General features: G+C 45.9%; 1 protein-coding gene across 2 annotated transcripts in view; it reads right to left on the bottom strand.

The window, feature by feature from the left end:
* ITGA9 (integrin subunit alpha 9) overlaps nucleotides 1–23,708 on the bottom strand; it is a 364,736-nt gene that overhangs the window by 117,389 nt on the left and 223,639 nt on the right. For both annotated transcript variants that reach the window (XM_086365876.1, XM_086365877.1), the window contains exon 18: nucleotides 21,491–21,641. In XM_086365876.1, coding sequence (XP_086222002.1) covers nucleotides 21,491–21,641 — 151 coding nt within the window. The remainder of the gene's footprint in view (nucleotides 1–21,490; nucleotides 21,642–23,708) is intronic.

The following is a 23,708-nucleotide window of genomic DNA, read 5'->3' as shown; positions in this document are numbered from 1 at the left end:
AAGTCCTTTGCATAAAAATGTACTTCCAGGACTTTCCTGGTGGTTCAGCAGCTAAGGCTCTGCACTCTCAATACAAGGGGCCTGGATTCGATCCCTGGTCAGGGAACAAGATCCCCCACGCCACAACTAAGAGCTGACATTCTAAGACTAAAGATTCTGCATGCCACAACTAAGACTGGGGCAGCCAAATAAACCCATAAAAATGTTTAAAACGTACTCCCAGAGAGAGGAGTGAAGGAGTGGGGGAGGAAGTGGCCAGGGAGGAAATCAGGCAAGGCTGTGTGGGGTAGGGGGCTTCACCTGATCCCATGGGGACCTCTGGTGTGAGTCACACCTCAGAGCTGTCCTGAACTAGGGTGTGGAGGTTTCATAATCTGGCCCAGAGAATCTTTGGTCAAGGGCTGTCCATGTTGGGACACTGTGGCTTTTCATGACTATAGGTACAATGGCTCCAATATTCTGAGGTCAGTCCTCCAAAAAAGGAAAACAAGGGATCATCTGTGCTGAGTGTTAAAAGCAAACCAAAGTGGGATGTGTATGCAGGTAAAGGGGCAAAAATGGCACGGAAGATCGGAGAGGATCCGGGTGGAACGCCTGCCAAACTGCTGGCTCTGTGGGGCAACTGGACAATGGCCTAGTGTAGAACCATCATGTCCCTGGGTCATGCTGCAGGCTTGAGATGGGAACCCTGACTCTTCTGGGAAAGTCAGTACAAGTGTAGCTCTAGGAAGAAATCAGAACCACAGTCAAAATTAGACTTAGATTAGAGAAAATAAAGAAATTTAAATCTCTAGTAGCAGCATTCCTGTTAATTGGTTTTTAGTGTTAGCCTACTGATCTATGAATCATGATTTGCTTCTTAAGGTATTGAAAGCATTTAGACAGACTTATGAAAAAATTCAATTGACTTATCTTGCATTTGAAGCTCAATGGGAAAAATCTAATAGGTTGAACCATTCGAAATTGCCAATATTTGGCTATCTTTGACCTAAAACAATACCAATTTCATATGGTTCAATGTAAACCTCTCAAGTTCATGTTTTAATTTATAAGTTATACAAGTATTATATGAATATCTATAAAATGGTTGTTTCAAAATACATGAGTTGGATATTAGATATAAGATTAACAGACGTTATAAAAGCTCTTCAGATCAAAGGATCTTACAAATAGCTTGAAAGCATATTTGACAAGATGTCAGCATCCATTCATGTTAATGTACTTCCTTAATATGATTAATAAAATGTAGAACTCAGGTCTATAACCAGCATGCTTCTAAGTCACTTCAGTCGTGTCTGACTCTGTGCAACCTGACAGACAGCAGCCCACCAGGCTCCCCCACCCCTGGGATTCTCCAGGCAAGAACACTGGAGTGGGTTGCCATTTCCTTCTCCAATGCATGAAAGTGAAAAGTGGAAGTGAAGTTGCTCAGTCGTGTCTGACTCCTAGCGACCCCCTGGACTGCAGCCTACTAGGCTCCTCCATCCATGGGATTTTCCAGGCAAGAATACTGGAGTGGGGTGCCATCCAACCAGCATAGTGACCCATTAAAGCTGAGAGTGAGAAGGATGTTCACTATGCCTTCCATTGTTCTCCACTGCCTTGATATGAGTGGTGGAGCACTGCTCCAGAAGAAGTGAAGTTTACTATCAGAAACAAGGGATTTCTTCCCTGGAGGCTCAGCGGTAAAGAATCTGCCTGCCAGTGTAGGAGACACGGGCTTGATCCCTGATTCAGGAAATTCCCACATCCCTCAGAGCAACTAAGCCCACTGGTCACAACTACTCAGCCTGTGCTCTAGAGTCCTGGAGCTGCAACTACTGAAGCCCATGAGCCCGAGAGCCCAGGCTCTGCAACAAGAGAAGCCACCACAATGAGAAGCCCAGGCACTGCAACTGGAGAACAGCCCCCACTAGCCGCAACTAGAGAAAAGCCTGTGCAGCAACAAAGACCCAGCACAGCCAAAAATAAATAAGTAAATAAAATTATATAAAAAGCATGTAGTCTTTAAAAAAGAAAAAGCAAGGGACTAAAATCACTATTTGTATGATGTGAGTTCTACCTTAAAAAGGTCTAGATTAATGAAACTGAAAAACTAGCATATGTTTAGTAAAGTCACCAGTTAAATTTATGCCAAACTTGAAAGCTTCCCCCCCACACACATACATGTAAAAACCAGCTATAAAATATAACAGAAAAGGACCCCATTTGCAGCAGCAAATATCCAGGAATAACAAGAAGATGTAGAACTTAAATGGAGAAAATGATGATGCTCTTTTGAGAAAGAGAAAAGAAAAAAAAAAAACACATAGATGGACAGACACAGCAGGTTCTTGGAGGAGAACCCCCAAACAGAAAAAGATATATATATTCTTCCAAAGTTACATATTTAAAATAATTCCAATCACACTGCTACAGAATTTTTCTGAACTTAAAAGGAGAGCTTAGCATTTGAAAGAATAAGCATGTGATATTAGGCAGAAAAAGTTGAGTGCTAAGGCAGAAAATTCTCCTTCCAGATATAAAACTGTCACATAAAGCTTCAGCAATTATGGTTCACAGTATGACCATGAGGTACAGAGATCAGAGGACACAACAGAGAAATCCAGAAACAGATCCAAATGTAAATGGGAATTCAGAACTGGAAGACCAAGTAACTGAGTCAGCAATAAGTAGTGTGGGTAAGTAGTGGAGGGTTTAACTGATCTTCTGGAAGCATCTGATGATTTGTAACTATTTGGAAGAAGTAAAGTTGGATCTCTACATTTCTCTTCTTACACCAAAGTAAATTCCACCAAAATGGATTGAAAATATAAGTGTAGAAAAAAAAACTATGAAGCACTAATAAATATTTGATAAGATATCTGGAGATGGGGAGGAATTTCTAAGCCAACACCAAAGTTAGAAGGTATGCATGAAGGAAAAGATGGATGCTATATAAGAATTAAAAGATTTCTGTTGGGCAAATCATGACTACATTAAAAGATGAAAGACACATTAGGGACAAACGCCATGGGCAAAGGGTTGCTGCTTCTAAAACACTCCGCATGTCCTTTCACATAATATTCAAACATATAAGTAAGTGTATAAAAATGACAAAAAGAAATCTGAGACAAACACATGCCAGCAATTCCTAGTGATCAGGGCTGGGCCGTGGGGTCATAGATCTTTCCGCACAGCAGAACTGACACCCGTCCCAGGCTAGGGGAGCAACAGAACCTCTTCTTATCCCCACACCAGGAACCTTCTGGGAGGTGAAGCTCTGCGGGGCACTCCTCCAGGGCAGGGCCAACAACTGACCCATCGTTGGGTCCCTGGGTCTTTTGTCATACAATGTAGGTGCTCACGGGATATCTGTGAATTCTCACTTCTCATTTTAGAGGCTGGCTGGCTGCATCTGGAAAGGCTGAGCTTGCATAATGAGAGAATGCTTGGCTTGAGGGGGCACCCCCCGCCCCGACACCTCTCCCAATAGTGCCATCCAAGGAGAGCGGCATCCTTAGAAGGAGTGTTAGATGGCTCTCCTGCAGCTGGCTACCTGGCAAGGGCTCCTGCACAACCCCCACCCGCTCCACATACATACCCACCTCTCCGTCCAAGGCAGTTCTCTGCTCCACCCCAGATACCAATAGCCCAGCTTTCTTTCTTCTGCTCTCATAAAGCTATCGAGAGATGCATTTTATCTGGAAAACAGGACAGAGCTCTCTCCCCAAAGGTTGTGGGTTCTGCAGGGACCTCCTTTAACTCTTCTAGAGGAAAACCGAGACCTCAGTGGAGACCTCTTAGTATACAACTCTAACCACCCGTAGGAACCCACTGCCATTGCTATGTCACACAGACACATGTCTGGGTCAAGGCAAACCTTCATTTGGGAGAAGTGTACACAGTGGACAAAACACAGGCTTGGCCTCCAGACAGACCAGGCTCAGATTACAGCTTCGCTGTTTCCTAGATGTATCATCCTGGAACCACCTGAGCCTCTTGGAGCCTCAGTTTCCTCCTTTAAAAATTGAACTTAAAAATATTAATATAATGGGTGGTTATAATTACTATTATTCCGAGTTTCATAAGTGGGTCTGCTCTCTCACATATGCCCTATCGGCCCCCTCTTGCATGTTCCCTGTCTTTGCTAAAAATAGGTCCCATGATCACCAAATAATTCACACATTCATACCCTACAATCCCACCTGGACCCTGAGCCAGGCCTCTGGTGGGCCATGTGCACATATGAGACAACATGACTTATTCCAGAGACTCAGGAAGCTCCCTGAGCGCAGAGGTGGCCTCCCTGAAGCCAAAGTTTCCAGATGGCCCATGTGGTTTGAAAGCTGTAACTACTCTAATCTCCTTAAATCCTATAGCCTGTGGACTGCTGTTCTGTATCCTCCACTCTATCTCAGTGAGGACCAGAAAGAAGCCAGTGAAAAAGGAAGAACTGTGGCTGGTGACTGAGCGAGGTGTGATGAGGGAGGCTGTCCTGGCCTGTGAGGTTGATATGAGGAAGGGAATGGAGGTGTCATAGCTGATCCTGTTGGTCCACATCCCCTCCCTAACTTTCCAGCTGCCACCATCTGCATTTTTTCACCCTAGAGCTTTTGCTAGAGGCAAATTTCCTCTGTCCCCTCCACAAGGCAGGCCAGAAGCATCAGGATATTAATGCCCTGGGAAGCAGCCCTCAACCAATGCCTGTTGAGGAGGGTGGGTAAAACCTCGGCTCCTCACCACTTGGGCAGTGTAACTCTGAGATGCTCGTGCTATGGACCCTGAGTTCCCCAATGGGAGTAACTCAGTTGTCCACAAGAGCACCTAGCTACATAACCTGACCATTTTCAGCTGCTTTCTTTCCTCTACTTTACCTCCCCATTCCCCTATCTTCACCTCCCAAACAAATTACTTGTGTTTGAATTCTCTCAGGGTTTACTTCTGGGGAAACCTAACCAAGACATGGGTGTCATTTTTGGTTCTTTTAAAGCACCATAGCACAGACACTTTTTAAGTCCTTGAGACTGTAGCTCACATTCCCAACCCTACCAGAGGTCTATAAACCTGGGGCCACTATAGAAATCCACGTAGACAGAAGACAGCTCTGATGAAAATAGCTGCTGGCTTGAAATGAGGAGGGTGTGCAGAAAAATCTGTAGGCATAGCCTTCGTCCATTGCCTGTCACCCTTCAACAGGCACAGACACAAAGCTGCCCCTCAATGATGAGTTTCAGCACAAAGGCCTGATCTTACACAGCAAGAATCTATCACCAGGTGGGGGTAGCATTTCTCCATTTCTCTGATTCCTGGTGCTTTCCCTTTGAAGGGAGATAAGACATTAGCATCTCTCTACAAACTACTTGTTGTTTAAAAAGAGCATTTAGTACATAAAAACCACTAGTGCAATGCAAAGCCCAATGGAACTGACACAGTAACCATAAAGTAGGTAGAAAGATAGAAACATCCTTCATCTGTCTATATAGGCAATCCACGACTCATTCAGTCAGTCACTCATTCATTCAGTCGGTCATTCAACAATACTGAGATCTGACTACATCCCAGGCATTGAGGGTGTCAGGGATGAATCAGTGACTAAAAAGCCAGTCAGTTGATAGGTTTGATGAAGAAAATCAGGGTAAAGGAATGAGATAGGGATGTCTGGAACAGTAGGATATTTCTAATTAAGTGCCATCTGAGTGGAGACAACAAGGAATTGAGGGAATGGGCCATGTGCACACCTGAAGGAAGAGGCAGTGCAAAGGCCCTGAGGCAGAAACAAGCTTGGTGTGTTTCAAGGAACAGCAAGAAGGCCACTGTGGCTACACTGGAGAGAGTGAGGAGAAGAGCGGTAGATGTGTTCACAGAGGTGGCGATTGGGTTGGGTCTTATGGAGTCGGATGGGTCCTGGAGGGAAGGAAGCTTTACGATGACTTGGGAAGCCATCGGAGGGTTGTATGCAAAGGAGCGTAACAGGACAAGGGTGGAAGCAGAGAGACCAATTAGGAAGGAACCCCCTGTAGTCAATTACAGGCAAAGAAGATGGTGACCTGGGGCAGGAAGGAAGCAGCGGTAATGGCGAAACACAGTGGCCTTAGGGATGGACTTGGCAGGTCCAGTCAACAGGCTGTGGTTGGACAGCTGAGGGGTGAGAGAGAAAGAGGGAGCTAAGAATGGAGGTGCTGTTTCCTGCAAATGGAACCAGTCTAGGGGATCAGGATTTTGACTTGATCCCATTTTGACCATCCTTCTCTCCTTTTAGAAATGTTTTCATTCATGATGTGGGTACAGTTCAGTTCAGCTCAGTTCAGTCTCTCAGTCGTGTCCGACTCTTTGCAACCCCATGAATTGCAGCATGCCAGGGCTCTCTGTCCATCACCAACTCCCGGAGTTTGATGTGGGTACAGACATATTCAAAAATTACTGATGTGCGTACTTGAGATGTATGCAGTTTACCCTAAGTAAATTGTAAGTCAAGTAGGAAATGCTATTAAAGATTAAAAAGAAAACCACCCAGTGAAGTATTTAACTGTACTGATGGTTGGTGATGGGTCCAGAAGAAAAAGAGGACTGAGAAACGAGCACTGGATTTAGCCAGGCGGAGGGGATGCTTGTCTACACATTACTTGCAGTTGTACAGTGGGTCTCAAGCACAGTCTCTGGCTCAGAGGACATTTCCCTTTTCTTTAGCTGGGCACACATTTTCTTTATTTCACTCAGTGCTAGGCAGTTGTGCTCAGGATTCAGTGACCCTCTCATCTCTGGGAAGGGACCCCTGACAAACACTGTCCTGAGACTTTCCTCTGGAGTCCTTAGGACACCTCCTTGGTTGTGAACTTCTCTGTTTTCATGTTCTAGTTACCTTCCTTTCCTTTACGGAAGAGCTTACCTTGTTGCTTCCTGCAGGTGGAATGGCCACTTTAAAATTTAACACTAGGGAGAAGCAGCATCTTCTCAAGCCACAGAGACAGGGGCCAATTTCCCTAGTCGGCCAACCCGATTCTCAGCAAAGCCTTTGAGAGACTTCTTGGCAGCTCAGACAAGGGAAGCTGGGCCAAAAAGGTGACGTTAGCACCAGCTCAGCCACTTACTGGCTGTGTGACCTCAAGTCTCATTAATCTTTATGAGTCTTGAACATAAAAGGATTGTATTCTCTTAACCTTGGGAATCTTGACTCCTTCATCTACATGTTGGGAATAAGAGCCTATATCACAAAGGACTGTGGTGAGGATTCAATGGGATAAAGCCCCCAGCCCCGTGCTTAAAAGATGCTCCATAAAAGCCTCCTCCTTCCCTCCCAGACACTTTGTGAGCAGCTCCACGTCTGCCCAGAGGGCATCACACCCAAAGCACCACCAGACTCCTGCTCTGAGTGCATGTAGGGTGTTCATCAATGTCTTAGTAAGTTACCAAGTTAGATGACCTAAAGTCAGGAACTCTGACTTCTCTCAAATTTTGCTATGCAGGCAAATATCCAGGGATCTTGTTAACATGCAGATACTGATTCAGCACATCTGGGTGGTCAGGTCTGAGATTCTGCACTTCTAACAGGCTCCTAGGTCAGGCTGTGCTGCTGGTCCATGACTGTATTTTGAGTAGCAAGGACATAAATGATGCAGCTTCCAAATAGCATAAAAAGACTAAAAGCAATTAAGAGTAAATGCATTACAAACACATACAAGTGTGCTGTGGCTGCCACATTCACAGAAATATGTTTAAACCTGTGTTCGTGCATGTTCAGTACCTTCAGTTGTGTCCAGCTCTGTGAGAATCTATGGACTGTAGCCCACCAGGCTCCTCTGTCCATAGGGATTCTCCAGGCAAGAATACTGGAGTGGGTTGTCATGCCCTCCTCCAGGGGATCTTCCCGACCCAGGGATCAAAACTGTGTCTCTTACGTCTCCTGCACTGGCAGGCAGGTTCTTTACCACTAGTGCCACTGGGCAGCCTGCTGACACCTGGGGCAGTAATAACTATGCTGGGCTCCTTGGATAACAGTGCAGGCCGAGGCTTTATAGTCTAAGAAGGAAGATGCCAAACTACACACAGTACAGAAACAGATGAATAGAAGAGTGAAGAGAAGGCTGGCGATACATATACCAACCAGAAGGACAGGGGCTCTGAAGCTGGGCCTTTCTGGCACAGACTGGCCTGGATGGAGAGCTACAGCACCTCTGCTGCAGGCCCGGATACAAACACAGTGACATTTTCATTGAGATGGCTTCATCTTGTGAAAATAGGAGATGTAGGCATCAATGATGACAGATTCGGTGGACAGACCGAGATCATCTTATGCTTTATCGGGGTCTAACATCTACTGAAGGAGCAGATGCCCCTGGGCACCACTTAATCAGACAGAGCCAGGTCACATTACCTGCTGGTTCTCACCGGGGCCTCTGCTGCGCCTGACTACAGCCAAACTAGGCCTTCCCAACAAGGTATTCTGGAGGCTGACTTTAAACAGAAAATTCTAAATGCAGTAACACAGAGCCTGAAAGAACTTTGGCAGGAGGAAAACAAGACAGTGATTGTGCTGGTCACTTGCCTGTTTGTCCATGATTCATTCCCTGTCCTTCCCCCTTTCCGCTTGTATCTCAGAGACACACACTTGCAAATGTCCCCTTCCAGGTTCCTGCTGGGGCTGACTCTGCTGATGCCTCCAAGTGCCCCTCTTCCCTTCCTCCCCATACACAGAACCTGGCTGTGCTTGGGGTGGCCATGTGCCCAGCACAGAAAACTCATCTCCCAGCCGCCCCTGTGACTGGGGTGGCCACGTGACATGGTTCTGGTTAACAAGATGTACAAGGAAAATGCTGAATGGAGCTTCAGAAGAGCACTTTAAAAGACGGTCAGGCCTGTTATCTTTCTTCTTCTTACTGCCTGGTATGCAGCTACAGTGTTGGAAGTGGAAACCAAGAAGCAATGTGTTGAGTAGAAAGACAGAAGGAACTGGGTTTCTGGGCACTGTGTAGTTACTTAGCTGTTCTGGAATGTCCATTTCAAGATTTGTTATTAGAAAAGAAAAAGCCTCATTAGGATCAGCTACTAAAAGCTGCCCTTTGTGTTACATGCAGCCAAACACATTCCTAATTGGTTTTTAAAAAATTTCTTCCACCAATTTATTTGGGGACTATTTCCTTACTTGTAAAATGGGCATTTCTGGTTTAAAATTTCTTCCGTTCAGGATGTTCTGGGTCAGGATGATCAGAATGCATGAATTTCTGTTGTCATTTTTTTTTTCTCACTGATTTTAAAATCAGCTGACAAAGGTCAGTCTAATCAAAGCTATAGCTTTTCCAGTAGTCATGTATGGGTGTGTGAGTTGGACTATAAAGAAAGCTGAGCACTGAAGAATTGATGCTTTTGAACTGTGGTGTTGGAGAAGACTCTTGAGAGTCCCTTGGACTGCAAGGAGATCCAACCAGTCAATCCAAAAGGAAATCAGTTCTGAATATTCATTGGAAGGACTGATGCTGAAGCTGAAACTCCAATACTCTGTCCACCTGATAGGAAGAACTGACTCATTGGAAAAGACCCTGATGCTGGGAAGGATTGAAGGCAGGAGGAGAAGGGGACAGCAGAGGATGAGATGGTTGGATGGTATCACCGACTTGATGGACATGAGTTTGAGTAAGCTCTGGGAGCTGGTGATGGACAGGGAAGCCTGGTGTGCTGCAGTCCATGGGGTCACAAAGAGTCAGACACGACTGAGCAACTGAACTGAACTGAATCTACTAGCTTAGGAGAACAGGACCGGCTGGCTAGTTATATTCATGTTCTTGGTTATATTCATATGCTGGTTATATTCATTCTTCCAAATGACGCTGGTGGCCATCAGAGAGCAGAGACACTCCTTGTAAGGCTGGCTTCAAAAGGACAAAATGACAGCTCTGAAAAACTGGACTGCAACGGGACCACAGCTGGGCGTTCACGTTCTCTCTTAAATTCCAAGTGCCTCCACAGGTGCCAGTTCTCTGATTCAGGAATTGGCAGAAACATCCTGTGTGTCACTGATACTGAGAACATCACACAAGTACCTCAAGAGCTCAAAGATCTTTGTCCATATGCTTGTAATATACTTTCAAATCACAAAGTGTACCCGTTGAGGTAATCCTACTGTGCGTGCGTGTGTGCTAAGCTGCTTCAGTCACGTGTGACTCTTTGTGACACCACCAGGCTCTTCTGTCCATGCGATTCTCCAGGCAAGAATACTGGAATGGGTCGCTGTGACCTCCTTCAGAGGATCTTTCTGACCCAGGGGTTGAACCCTCATCTCTTACACCTCTTGCACTGGCACACGAGTTCTTCACCATTAGAGCCAGCAGGAAAGCCCGATCCTGCTGCAGCCAGCGCTTTTAGTGGTGTAACCCGTCCCCTGGCTCCCCTTGGTTGGCGCACTCTCTGGTTTCATTGTGCATTTACTTCCATGAGCCTGTACCCATGGGTCTTCTTCAAGGCCTGTTCTTTGGCTTCTGGAGCTGTTCTGTCTGCACCCTCAGAGTGGGGAAAAGTGCTTGGGATTTCATTTCCTCCATAAGAGGCCCTTCACCGAAGACTGGCACTTGTGGCCAGCTTCCCAGCCTTGAGATGGGGCAGTGCTGAGGTGTAACCCCCCAGAGCTCAGGCCAGGCCAGCCTCTCTAGGACGTTGTCCGAGATGGCACCCTTCCCTGGCCTCCACCCCCCACTCCTCACGTGCTCCCTGAGTAGCACATCCCTCTTAAGCCACTTGATACAATCCTTACCTCGGGATCTGCTTCAGGGAAACCCAGGCTGAAACACCTAAGTTCTTCTTGATTTTTGTTTTTAAATAGTTTTCTTTCGTTGGATTTAGCAGATGGATTAATTTCATGGCTTTCTTTTTAAGAGGTGCTGTGCTCCTTTATAAAAAAAGATTTAAAATCCAAGACTCCCCCTTTCCTCTCAAAAGAGGAAATTATTAAATTGCCGTTGTGCAGTTCATTAAGAAAAAAAAAATTACAGAGGTTTAACATATGTTTTCTAAACTACTCCCCCCCCGCCCCCGCCCATACCCACTCCCACCAGGTCTGCCCAAGTCTGCAGCTCTGGAAAACGTCTTTCGTGAAAGATCCTTGTCGTAGCTACAGCTCTGTTGACATTTCTCAAGCAAAACGTAGCCTTCCTTCCCAATGCAGTGAATACACAAATGTAGCTTTTCACATATGTGAAAGCTGAGCCCTACCATGGAACACTGAGGCCACAGTGTGATTTAAAATAGGCGTCCGAGTTTCTCCCCTGCTTCCTCACTGCCAGCTGTGACAGAAAAGGCCCAGCCTTCCTCCCAGGCACAGCTGCACTCTAGGTTAGGATGGCTCTGCTGGCAGGGCCAGAAAAATGCTAGTGCAATGGCCCCAGGTAAGAGAACTTGCAAACCTGGCTTGGTCCCTGCTCCCCACCACCCATGCTCATCCTTTCCAAGAGGAAGTTCAGGGCCAGCAGAAACAAGTCAGAAACACCAAGAGGCTCTAGGGATTTGCCTCTGACAAGCAGGATGGGGAAGACCAACAGTGTGAGAGAAAGAGCTTGCTCTGTATTAGAGCCTCAAATGGGCTGGGATCCAGGTAAGGTTTTTCTCCCTGGCACTAAGCAGGAGTACAAGGTAAAGCACCAGGGGGCTTAGGGCACTGGATTAAAAACAGGAAAGGGACAGAAAAGACTTATTATTTTCTGAGTATCAATATCCACCCTCAGGGCTCTCTTACAAGGGCAAGCACCAAGTTCATTCATCATCTTAATGGCCCGGCCAAGATGACTATAAACATCTAAGGGTTGCATTTTACTCGAGGCTACTATTAAGTTGACAAGAGACACCGGAGAAAGCAGAACACAGTGAAAATCAGTTCCTGCCCTGAATGGCGAGGCGGGTGTGGTGGTGGCAGAGTGCAGGAAGGCTGCTTGAAATCTGTTTACCCTCTGAAGGATGAGGTGCACACATTTCCGTCCGCAAACCCTTCCGCAGTGTGATGCTGGGCTACCTGGCTCCACTTAATACATTTCATTTCATCCCTGTGTACAGATGTGACTTCTCTGTGGAACCTTCTATCTGAGAACAGGCCAGGGCACTTCCTCAAACCCAAAGATACACAAACACAGCCGCGCCTGGCCTCTTCTGCTCTACCTGGGTTAGAAACAGAATCAGTCTTATCTCCTGGCGCCATCTTGAGCGGTCTGCCTTAAATATGAAAAGGGGTTGCCTTTTTTCTTTTCTCTGGTAAAGGCAGACAGAAGCTGGAAGAAGCAAACTTACGAGCTCTCTATGCATCTTGCCTTAAAGAATAAGCCCCTAAAAGTTATGGAAGCTGCCCTGCTGGCTCTCCACTCCCAAAACAGAGTTTAATTCAGAACTCAAAGCACTCACTCATTAGAAAGAGCAAAACTGGGCTTTCCTTCTGGCAACTTCCTACACCGTTGTTACATCTCCCATGTAAGACCCTGTCATGGAGAAAATAAAAGGGCAAGGCCCCTTCCCTCCATCGCAGTCCCTCCAGACTTATCAACTGAGTTCAGTGACTTACAACCAACGGGTAATGAGCAGTAACTACATGTCTTACAACAGGAAGTGCTCTGAACTGCTCAAAAGTATCACAGGGGAGGGTATACGTTCTCCCCACTGGATTCATGATCACTGGTCCTCCTCACCTGCCTTCCTCTTCCAGATTATCCTATTAAGTGAAGTAAAGACAAATACCCTACGATATCCCTTGTATGTGAAATCCAAAAAAATATTTGCCAAACAGAAACAGACTCACAGACATGGAAAACAAACTTATGGTTACCAAAGGGGAGAGTGGGGGGAGAAGGGGTGAGAAAAGTGAGGAGCTTGAGATTAACATATACACAGTCTACCATATATAAAATAAACAATGACAAGGTGTAGCACAGGGAACTCTACTCAACGCTCTTTACTAACATGTATGGAAAAAGAATCTAAAAAAGAAGAGATATGTGTCTATGTATAACTTAATCAAGTTGATGAACATCTAAAAAAGAAAAACATGACACTGCAAATTAACTATATACTTCAATTAAAAAAAAAAAGCGGTAAGGGACTTTACCAGTGGTCCAGGGTTAAGACTGTGTTTCCAATATAAGGGGCATGGGTTTGATCCCTGGTCGGGGAACTAAGATCCCACAGACAACATGGCATGTCCAAAAAATTTTTTTTAATAAAAAGAAAGGAAAAAAAAATTCTGTGAACACCAGATTTGAGTTGACCGTCTCCAATTCCCTCCTTCCTCTCAACATACACTCACACTCTAGTCTCTGACTAGCTGATCTGATGCCCAGGGGTGGACATGAAATGTTATCAAGGCTGCAGACAGACTGGGATCTACCAGAATCCAGATCCATGAGCCAAACAGGCAGGCAAGACAATGGGACCAGAACATGCGGGAAACAGCTAAGCGGGAGGTCACCATTGGTGGCCTACAGGCTGGATATGGTCAGCGGACATGTTTTGTTTGGCCCATACAACGTTCAGAGAATATTTTAATTAGCTGCCAAAGCCATGAGATTTCACATAAAAATGTGGATTTCTGGCTTTTGCTGAAAAATAGGAAGTCTGACAAACTGGCGCTCACTCCCACCTGGCAATCAGTGACTGCTGCCGGGCGTGGGCGGCCTTCTGTGGATAAGGCTGGAATCCTCCATTCTTCACAGTCTCCACTGCTTCCTCCTGTCCCATACTCGGCCTCCTTCACCCATTTACAATACCTGCCTTGCCCCATGCCTATAGACTGTGAGGTGTGCTCCTTCAGAAACCCAGGGATGTGCTATGTATGTGCAACCTACAACTTCTGGAGGAGGCCCAGAAAGTGAGGTGCTCAGCCTGGAGATGCTGGTGAGCCCTGCTCAGATGCCTTGCACCCTTTGGGCTGCTGCAGCCCACTTCCAGCTGCCAGCATCTGCATCTCTGTGCCTGAGGACAGTGTTCAGAACTGTGTAGGCTGCTCTGGCCATGCACCTTGTAAGACACTAGTCATGGGGAATGAACACCCTGAGAAGGCCTAGGCCACTGACTCTTTGGGGGGGTGTGGTGTGTGAATCCCCAGCTCTCTAGCCCCTGAGGCTTGTATCTCATACTTTTCCTGTAGCTGCTTTGAGGGATAAAGCCCCACCACCCCTGTGATGGCTGGTGTAAAGGTACTCTCTTCATCAGCTGCCCTCACCTGCCTGTATGACTCTGCCTCCTCTCCACTGTTTCCTGCATCTCCCAAATGTATGAATAGACCTCAACTCCTTGTTTCAAGGTCAGCATCTGGGAAACCCAAACCAAGACTCCACTTTGTAGAGAAGAGGCGGGGCCAGGAGCCTGCCCTTCTCCCTCTCCCCTGACTCCACGGCAAGGCGCTGTGTCCCCTTTGTACCCCAAAATCAGCTGGGCGCTCTCTCACATCCGCTTGAAGCCTACACTGTCCACATCCCTGTCCGTTTCCGTGTATGCGTGGTAGTCAATACCACAAAGATGTACTCATGAATCCAGTCCCTTTTTTTCAGTTTCTCTCTCTCACTTATGTGAGGCTTTCATGACAGCAGGAGTCCCAGGTGACAAGCAACTTCAGCACAAAACAGCATTTCTAAAATGTCCCGACGTCACCCTGCCACTTATTGCTCCTTTGTCCCACATGGGCAGCTTCTTTCCACCTAGTGAGAATCCTTTTGTTCCTCCTCCTCTGTTCTCCTCTGCCGTCTCACCTTTGCTTCAGTCCAGCTCTGGACTTATTTGGGCCTCCCAAATAAACTGGCCCACCCACCCCACTCACCGACCCTAGCTCTGCAATGTCGGCCCTGGCTGACATCAACTCTTCAGAGGCCCATCCACCTATCCCCCAGCATTTATCTAGGGATTCTGTGCAACCTGAGACCAGCTGGTACAGTAACAACTTGCTTCATCTTGTCATCTCTGTGCTTCAGAGCAACTTCTCAGTACCTCTGTAGAGCACTTGGCACTTTAATTGCTGGCTGACATGCCTTTCTCCCTATTAGGCTGTGTGCTCCCAGGAGCAGGGACCAGTGCTTATTCTTCCTTGTGTCTCCTAGCAGCTAGTACAGTCCCTGACACTTCACAGGTACTTAATCACTGCTGTCCAAACAACTCCATTCCTGTTCCACTGATGCAAGAAGGGCTAAGTCCCCATGTGCCAAGTGGCACCAAGGCAAGAAATGACAACTCGACTTTATCTTGACTCCGGTGCCACATGAATATATGACTCCAGAGGGCACTGTTGACATTATATTCTGTGGAACTGTGCTCTAGGGTGTTGCTCACCTATAGCCAAAGGTGAATGTGATCCTAAAGTCGTGAGATGCAGTCCTGTTCCGAACCATGTTTTCCCCATTCTTCCTCATTCTCTCTTTTAGCTTTACATAGGTGAGAGGACAGTTAGCAGATGGTCACCCGTGTAACCGGAGAAGGCAATGGCACCCCACTCCAGCACTCTTGCCTGGAAAATCCCATGGGCGGAGGAGCCTGGTGGGCTGCAGTCCATGGGGTCGCTAGGAGTCGGACACTACTGAGCGACTTCACTTTCACTTTTCACTTTCATGCACTGGAGGAGGAAATGGCAACCCACTCCAGTGTTCTTGCCTGGAGAATCCCAGGGGTGGGGGAGTCTGGTGGGCTGCCGTCTATGGGGTCGCACAGAGTCGGACATGACTGAAGCGACTTTGCAGCAGCAGCAGCACCCATGTACAGCCCACATTTTTATAAGCAGTCTCCCCTTAAAGGAAGGAATCTGAACAAATCTAAAAGGAGCCTTGCATGAGAGAGAAAAATCCATCTTAGGTCATATTTTTTGCTCAGTCTCAGAAACTGAGACATCGTTAATTGTGTGCTGACAGAAAAGACTGGAGACCTTGGAGGCAGAGTCTGCGCCCCGAGTTGCTCTGTGACTCTGGAAAAAAGGGATAGCTAGCCATCACACACAGATCTATCCACCCACATCACCTGTTCAGGTGAGGGGCCTACACAGGTGACCCTTGAGCTGAGATGCGAGGTTGGAACAGTTCATTAAACAAACTGGGGTTGAAGTATTCCTGAGTAAAGGCAGCTTAAGCAAGAAATTATGAGTGGATTCAAGGGTATATGTGGGGGATGGTGACTGTGAGGCTGGGAGGAGGGGAGGCAGGAAAGACCAGGCTGGGAAGGGCCTCTCATGAACAGCTGAGGAGCCTGAGATCCATCCTAAAGAATGTGAAGCAGGAGTAATGAGATTAAATTTCTTCTCAAATTTTTATGGTAAAACTGAGATTATAGACTTATTTTATATTACTATTCAAAATTATTATTTACTGAGACAATAATTGTTGTTTCACATTTGCTTCCTACTGTAAATATTTGTAAAAGTTGCTTTTGCTTACTTTTTTGTTTATTTGGCTTTAATACACTTTTTAACCCACAATACACTACATGTGTAAGTAGCCGTTTCTCAGGAAGAGTTTCATGGTTATTTAAGCTCTCATGGCTTTTGCTTACATGCTGCCAGTGCCTTGCTCATGTTCCCCAGAACCATCCCAAGGGCTGGTCACTTGAGGCCAGTCTCCTTCCAGGCTTGAAGCTCCCCCATCTCTCTGCCTGAGTTGTTTCCTGGCCCCAGGAAAGGAAATGTGGCCCAGAGCCAGGGAAGGCTGCAAAGGCTGGACAGACAGTTAATGCCTTTGGAGCGATTCTCCATGGATGAGAAACAGGAGTTGGTAGATAAACCCTCCAGCAGCTTCCTTACCCCGCACAGCAATGATTCTGAGGGGTGTTCTAGAGTCTGTCTCTCAGAGGAGCTGCAGCAGGACAGAGCACAAACTGCACACAGCACAACCTGCCCTTCTGTGCACACTTTCCCGTCTTGTCCCTTTGCATCAAAACTCATCACTCCCGCACTGTGCCTCCCCTTACCTCATTCTCCAACTACCTGTACCACAGTCATTGTGTCCAGGTCTGCTTTGGGGGGGAGTCCAAACTAGAAGAGTTAGCAGACTTCACAAATTCTTATATATCCAAAGCTATCCTTATTTTGCTTTCACCATGCAGGGCAAGTTGGCTGGGTATAGAATTCTTACTTCACTATGGAACACAATCTAATTATTGCTATTAATGTTACAAAAGCTGGAAAAGAATGAGTTTCTTTGTTTTCTGATAGATATGGGTAGCATCATTTTTACACTGCAAAAACTGAAATATGATGAAGCTGTATGTAAGCATTAAACCATTTTTAACACTTTTTCCTGATGTCTGCAGCATCATTCACAAAAATGGGGATTCTTTTTTGCTGTCTACTCAGGTCTTCTATCGGAGAAGGCAATGGCACCTGACTCCAGTACTCTTGCCTGGAAAATCCCATGGATGGAGGGGCCTGGTCGGCTGCAGTCCATGGGGTCGCTAGGAGTCGGACACGACTGAAGCGACTTCACTTTCACTTTTCACTTTCATGCAGTGGAGAAGGAAATGGCAACCCACTCCAATGTTCTTGCCTGGAGAATCCCAGGGACGGGGGAGCCTGGTGGGCTGCTGTCTATGGGGTCGCACAGAGTCGGACACGACTGAAGCGACTTAGCAGCAGCAGCAGGTCTTCTATTCCAGTGATTCTGGAATGATTTCCATTTGCTGATTCTCCAGCCTCCACCTTCCATATCTAGTCTTCACTTCCATCCTTCTCCACTGCTCTGTTGTTTTTCTCTATAAATTCTCAGAGATCTTCTCAAATACGCCCTCCACAACAATGAATCAGTTTCCTGTACTGCTAATTCTGCTCCTTTCTGATCATAACAAATATTTTAATTCTGTCATTGCTCTCTTGGTTTCATTATAATACTTCCTAATCCCACCCACAAACTTTTTTTTTTTTTGCTTCTCTCTCAGCCCTTTCCATTTTCCTCTCAGTCCATTGTTCTACTATCTGATCATTTGCTGGGTTCACTTTTTTTTTTCTTGAATTTTACTAAGAAAACAGATGTTCTGTAAAATTTACTTTTGCTTTCTATTAATAGTCTTTTAAAAGGTATGCTTCCCCTCTGTTTTTGGAGTTACACTTTTCTTATTTAACACATTGGGACCTTTTTGTAGGGCCCACGCTGGTTCTGGTAGTTCTATCAGTGTGGGTGGGCCCCTTCCTGCCTCACTCATTACCCACCTACGTATTGTTGAAAACTTGCTCTGGGCTGAATGATGCCACTTAAATTCCCCAATTGATTAACTTTGCAGTTGTGGTTATAGTCACAGGAAGGGGTTTTTTTCTTTGTTACTCCTTCTCCTACTGCACTGAAGGGCGTGTCAGCCATATGCTTTTCTAGCTGGCCCTGCCTCTGTAGCCACTACATGATATGATGTCTCTGTGCCTTGACACCTTTCTTGGACTAATGCCCACCAGAGCCCAAAGAGCCTGATACCTTGCCAACTTTCTGCCAAATTGAAACCAGTGTCCCCTGTGCCAAAGGTTTTAAAGGTCACTGGGACTCAATGGCGAAGAGATAACATGTGCTCTCGTTGGCCCCGTGATCAGCTACAGGAGCCAATGGCACACCTGCGTCCTGCTCAGGTGCGTCACCCTTGACTGACTGAGTCCCCTTATCCAGGATGTCTCCCCAGTGGTTAATAATGATGGGTGGAAATGGTGCTCCCCTTCCACTTCAACAGGGACAATTCTGCTGATTAATTTATGCTCTAGGGCACCCTCCATCTCTTTTTACCCCACAGATAGACCAGGGCTGGTTTGGGATTTTGTACCCTTCCTCAGACCTTTCCGCCCCATTCAGCTTCCCTCACTTCTTTTCTCCTGAGAACATTCCTCCAATAGATCAGGTGTGCCCAGATTACATGCAGTAAGGAGGGAATGGGGAAATGTATGAAAAACCCAGGTTGTATAGTAGGTAATCAATAAATGTGACTTCCCATTCTCCAAATAATTATAGGATTTTAACTTATATGCAGAGTACATCATGAGAAACGCTGGGCTGGAAGAAGCACAAGCTGGAATCAAGACTGCCGGGAGAAATATCAATAACCTCAGATATGCAGATGACACCACCCTTATGGCAGAAAGTGAAGAGGAACTAAAAAGCCTCTTGATGAAAGTGAAAGAGGAGAGTGAAAAAGTTGGCTTAAAGCTCAACATTCAGAAAACGAAGATCATGGCATCCGGTCCCATTACTTCATGGGAAATAGATGGTGATTGCAGCCATGAAATTAAAAGATGCTTACTCCTTGGAAGGAAAGTTACGACCAACCTAGACAGCATATTCAAAAGCAGAGACATTACTTTGCCAACAAAGGTCCGTCTAGTCAAGGCTATGGTTTTTTCAGTGGTCATGTATGGATGTGAGAGTTGGATTGTGAAGAAGGCTGAGCACTGAAGAATTGATGCTTTTGAACTGTGGTGTTGGAGAAGACTCTTGAGAGTCCCTTGGACTGCAAGGAGATCCAACCACTCCATTCTAAAGGAGATCAGTCCTGGGTGTTTTTTGGAAGGCTTGATGCTAAAGCTGAAACTCCAGTACTTTGGCCACCTCATGCGAAGAGCTGACTCATTGGAAAAGACTCTGATGCTGGGAGGGATTGGGGGCAGGAGGAGAAGGGGACGACAGAGGATGAGATGGCTGGATGGCAACACTGACTCGATGGACGTGAGTCTGGGTGAACGCCTGGAGTTGGTGATGGACAGGGAGGCCTGGCGTGCTGCGATTCATGGGGTTGCAAAGAGTCGGACACGACTGAGCGACTGAACTGAACTCAACTGAAGGAAAATATTATTTGCTCATACTAATTGCCCCAAAAGATAGTCATCACAATATTATTCAAAAGATAATAAAACTGGAACTAATCTAAATATCCAATAGCATGAATTCATAGGCAATCCATACTATATCCTACGATAGAATATTATACAGTCTCCAAGCCGAAAAGAAAAACATGGTGAAAGGAAGTAAAGTAAGAAGCAGGAGGCTACTTTGTTTACAAAATAATACCACGAAGTCTTTATACTAACAGTGAGGCCAACTCTGAGCTTTCTAGAACAGAGATAATGAAGCTTAGTTGGTTATAAGGATGACTCTGTCCACAGATACAAACAAGCTGAAATGCTCTGGAAAAGTACAGCCATTCCTAATTTAGAGGCAGAGAGAAAGTTCTTCCATGGGCTTGAGTGTGGGATAGTGATGACCCAGCCACCAGTTATCATAAAGATGGGTTCCACAGGTCTGGTCCCTGAGTGAACCCCCCTCCCCCTACCCATCCTCCTACCCTGAACAGGAAGATGGCATCGTGGCACATGACATTCTGTAAAAGAGATTCTGTCCATAGCCAAGTAACAGAAGTCTATGGATACTTGGTTCCCTCTGGACTGAGATTAAATCAGGGACAATTTTGGGGGTTTAGAGGAGCTGGAAAGTATGCTCTTCTTGCATTCAATGCTTCTGTGGCCTCCACTATCCTGGAGCTCCAGAAGTTACGTAGCATCAGGGAGTCTGAGATATCTCTTGGGAAGTTCTTGGAATGCCATTCTAGATGTCTATATACTTCAGCTGCCCTGTAAGCTGGGCAGGGTTGGCACGTCCTGGTCGAACTATTGAGCCTGACAGGATCTGTGCCTGGACAAAGGCTGCCCACAGCCTGAAGGTTGGCCTAGAGCTCACGTGTGGGCAGGGCCAAGGTTTATCTCAGAAAGTGATTTTGGCTCCGTTTCTACACAGACATCAAGGCACTGCAGTTCACTGCTGTTAACGTTTTGAAAAGCTGCAGAAGTTCCCATCAGAAGAGCTGCCCACAGGTAGATAACCTGTCTAACCACAGGTAGACAACCTCCATGGAAGGACGTCTGAGTCCAGTCATTCCTCCTGCTTGCCTGTGGATGAGGTCTGTTACTCTTTCTTCCCCAAAGTGGTTCACTGAGGGGGATTATGGAACAGGAGAGAAAACCAGGTCCTTTTTCCTTTCTGAGTCATGATATTTAAACATCATTCAAATAAATTAAATTGCTCTTAAAAACGCACTCAATTCATAGAAGTAATTTAATTTCCTCAATTCACTAAAATATTTCAGGAATAAGTCAATATGGCAAAGCCAAGGCTGATGTTCATGACCCTTGAATGGAAAACATCAAAGGCATCGCTGGTGATAACTCATGTGATAAGCAGTGATTTGCTTTCATTTCTTATCTGGTCTTTCACAACCACTGCTGACCTAAAGCATGAATCCTGTAGAACATGCGTGAGCCAGAGATGATGACTGTATCATCTCAGAGAAGGGGCCAGAATACAACTGTGTGGAGAGGGTTTCACAAGATAGAAGGGATGGGAGGTGGTGTCAAATACAGATATGGCTCCAATGCACAGTGGGTATTCAGTTTCTTCTTTGGCTTTACCAACAATGCTTTCTAAGTCCAGGAGGAAATCATTGTAATAATTCCAAATGAGCCTCCACACAAAGTAACAGTATTTGCATAATCACTGCATATTCCAGGCTATGATGAAAGTCAGCAAATGCACTAGACACAGGGCCTTCTTACCTTCTGCCACATGTTGATGAAGAAGAGCTCCCGAGAAACGTTGAACGACACATTGGCATCATAGGCATCATCCCCGAGGTTGGAGATGGAGATGTTTAGGGAGATGTTCTTCACAGCCCCCAGAGCTAGATACGGGGTTTTCTCATCAACGCTAAAAGGAAAAACGAATAGCAATAAGTGTGCTGAAACTTTCACTAATATATTAGTAACATGGAATGTAGTGGGTAGCTGAGAGCAGGGGGGGCAGGTGGGAGAAACTCCTCTGGATCAGGACTACAAATCCCAGGAACCCACTAATTAGCCATGTGTTCTGGGATACCCAGTCAGCCCTCATGGACCTCAGCTTCCACATCTAAGCACGGGGCGGGGGCGGTGGTGGGGTGGGGTTCTGTGGTGTGCAGCCTAACTCACTCACTAGGCCATCCTATGGCTCATGTGAAATCTAGTGTATCCAACTTGGAAAATTATAACACATTTAATAACCTAATCGACTTCCCTGGTGGCTCAGATGGTAAAGCGTCTGCCTACAATCAGGAGACCCGGGTTCAATCCCTAGGTCAGGAAGATCTCCTGGAGGAGGAAATGGCAACCCACTCCAGTATTCTTCCCTGGAAAATCCCATGGACAGAAGAGCCCGGTAGGCCATAGTCCATGCGGTTGCAAAGAGTAGGACATGACTGAGAGACTTCACTTTCACCTTCTTTCAATAACCTAATCATGGATTTTGGTTATAGGATAATTCACTCAACTATTTCTAAGCACCTACGACATGCCAATCACTACTTTATAGGCTAGAGAAAGCAGTGAACAAAAGAGAGTTCTTGCCTTCCTGTAGCTTTAAGGAGACAAAAAACATATACACAAAGAATCAAATATACAGGTCAGATTGGGTAAGAGCAATGGAGAAAACTTACAAAGGGTAAGAAGGATAGAAGGCACCATAGTTGGAGGGAGAGTAGGGTGCAATTTTAAATAAGCAGGTTCAGGGAAGCTGCACTGAGGTGGCCTCTCAGTAGAAACCAGAAGGAAGAAAGACAGCAAGATGCACAGAATTTGGGAACTAGCAAAGGAGAAGTCATGCCTGGTGTGTTCAAGGATAGCTAGGAGACTAGTGTGGCTGGAGAAGAATGAGTGAGGTGCAGAGTGGGGAGGGGAATGGGTTTAGTGGTGAAGGGATGGAGTCATCACAAGGACCTTAGTTTGCCTCTGAGACAGGAGATCCTGCAGGGCTCTGAACAGGGGATGATATGGTCTGACTTCCATATTTAAAGGCTCACACTGGCTGTGATGTACATGGTGAGTATACTCAGTCAGAGGGAAAGAGAGCCTGGTGAGAAGGTTCTTATAAGAATTCAGGTATAAGAAAATGGCAGCTCAAACCACGGGGGTAGAAGCTGAGGTTATATTCTAGATGTTTCAAAAATTGTGCCAATATATTTTGCTCACAGATTGGAAGAAGGGTGTTCAGGAAAGAGAAGAGTCAAGGATAGCTGCAAGAATTTTAGATTCAACAACTGGAAGGAAAGAGGTGTCACTTATCAAGATGCAAAAGACCAAAGGTATAGAAGGTCAGCAAAGAACATTCAAATGCCTATTGGATTTTTAAGAAGAGACGCTGAGAGAGTTGGATGTAGCGGTCTGGAGTGGAAGCAGGGGATCAGGGCCAGAGATACGCATTTGGGGTGGATTAGAAGTGACCACTAGGGAATACATGTAAATAGAGAAGGGGGGCTCACACTTAGCAATTAAAGATGATGATAAGCCAGCAAAGGAGACAGAAAAAGAGTGAATAAGGAGACAGGAGAAAATCAAGACAGTCTCCAAGCAGCCACATGCTTCAAGAAAGGAGTAATCAATTTCATCAAATGTGGCAAAGTAACATGAAAAATTAGAACTGGCCTTTGGAATTAGCCATCTGGGGGTCATTGGTGATCTTGATAAGAACTTCTGAAGTGCAGTGTCAGGGATAAAGCTTGTCTGGAGTTGGTCTAAGAGAGGTAGGGGTAGAAGAAATGAAAACAGTGGGCACAGCCAATTCTTTGGAGGAGTTTTTCAGTAAAGGAAAGCAGAGAAATAGGATGACAGCTGGTAGGGGAAATGGCTCAAAGAAATTGCTTTTTTATTTTCAGAGAGGAATTAACATGGCATATTTACATGATACTGGGAAGGATCTACTAGACAGAGGGCAAGTAATGAAGATATGACAAGGCACAGTTGC

This window comes from Bos grunniens, chromosome 22 (assembly GCF_055505025.1).
Source record: "Bos grunniens cultivar Pamir isolate PY7600 chromosome 22, Bosgru_T2T1.0, whole genome shotgun sequence".
Taxonomy (NCBI): Eukaryota; Metazoa; Chordata; class Mammalia; order Artiodactyla; family Bovidae; genus Bos; species Bos grunniens.
Note: the sequence above shows the minus strand (reverse complement) of the source record. Positions and strands in the feature narration are given on the sequence as shown.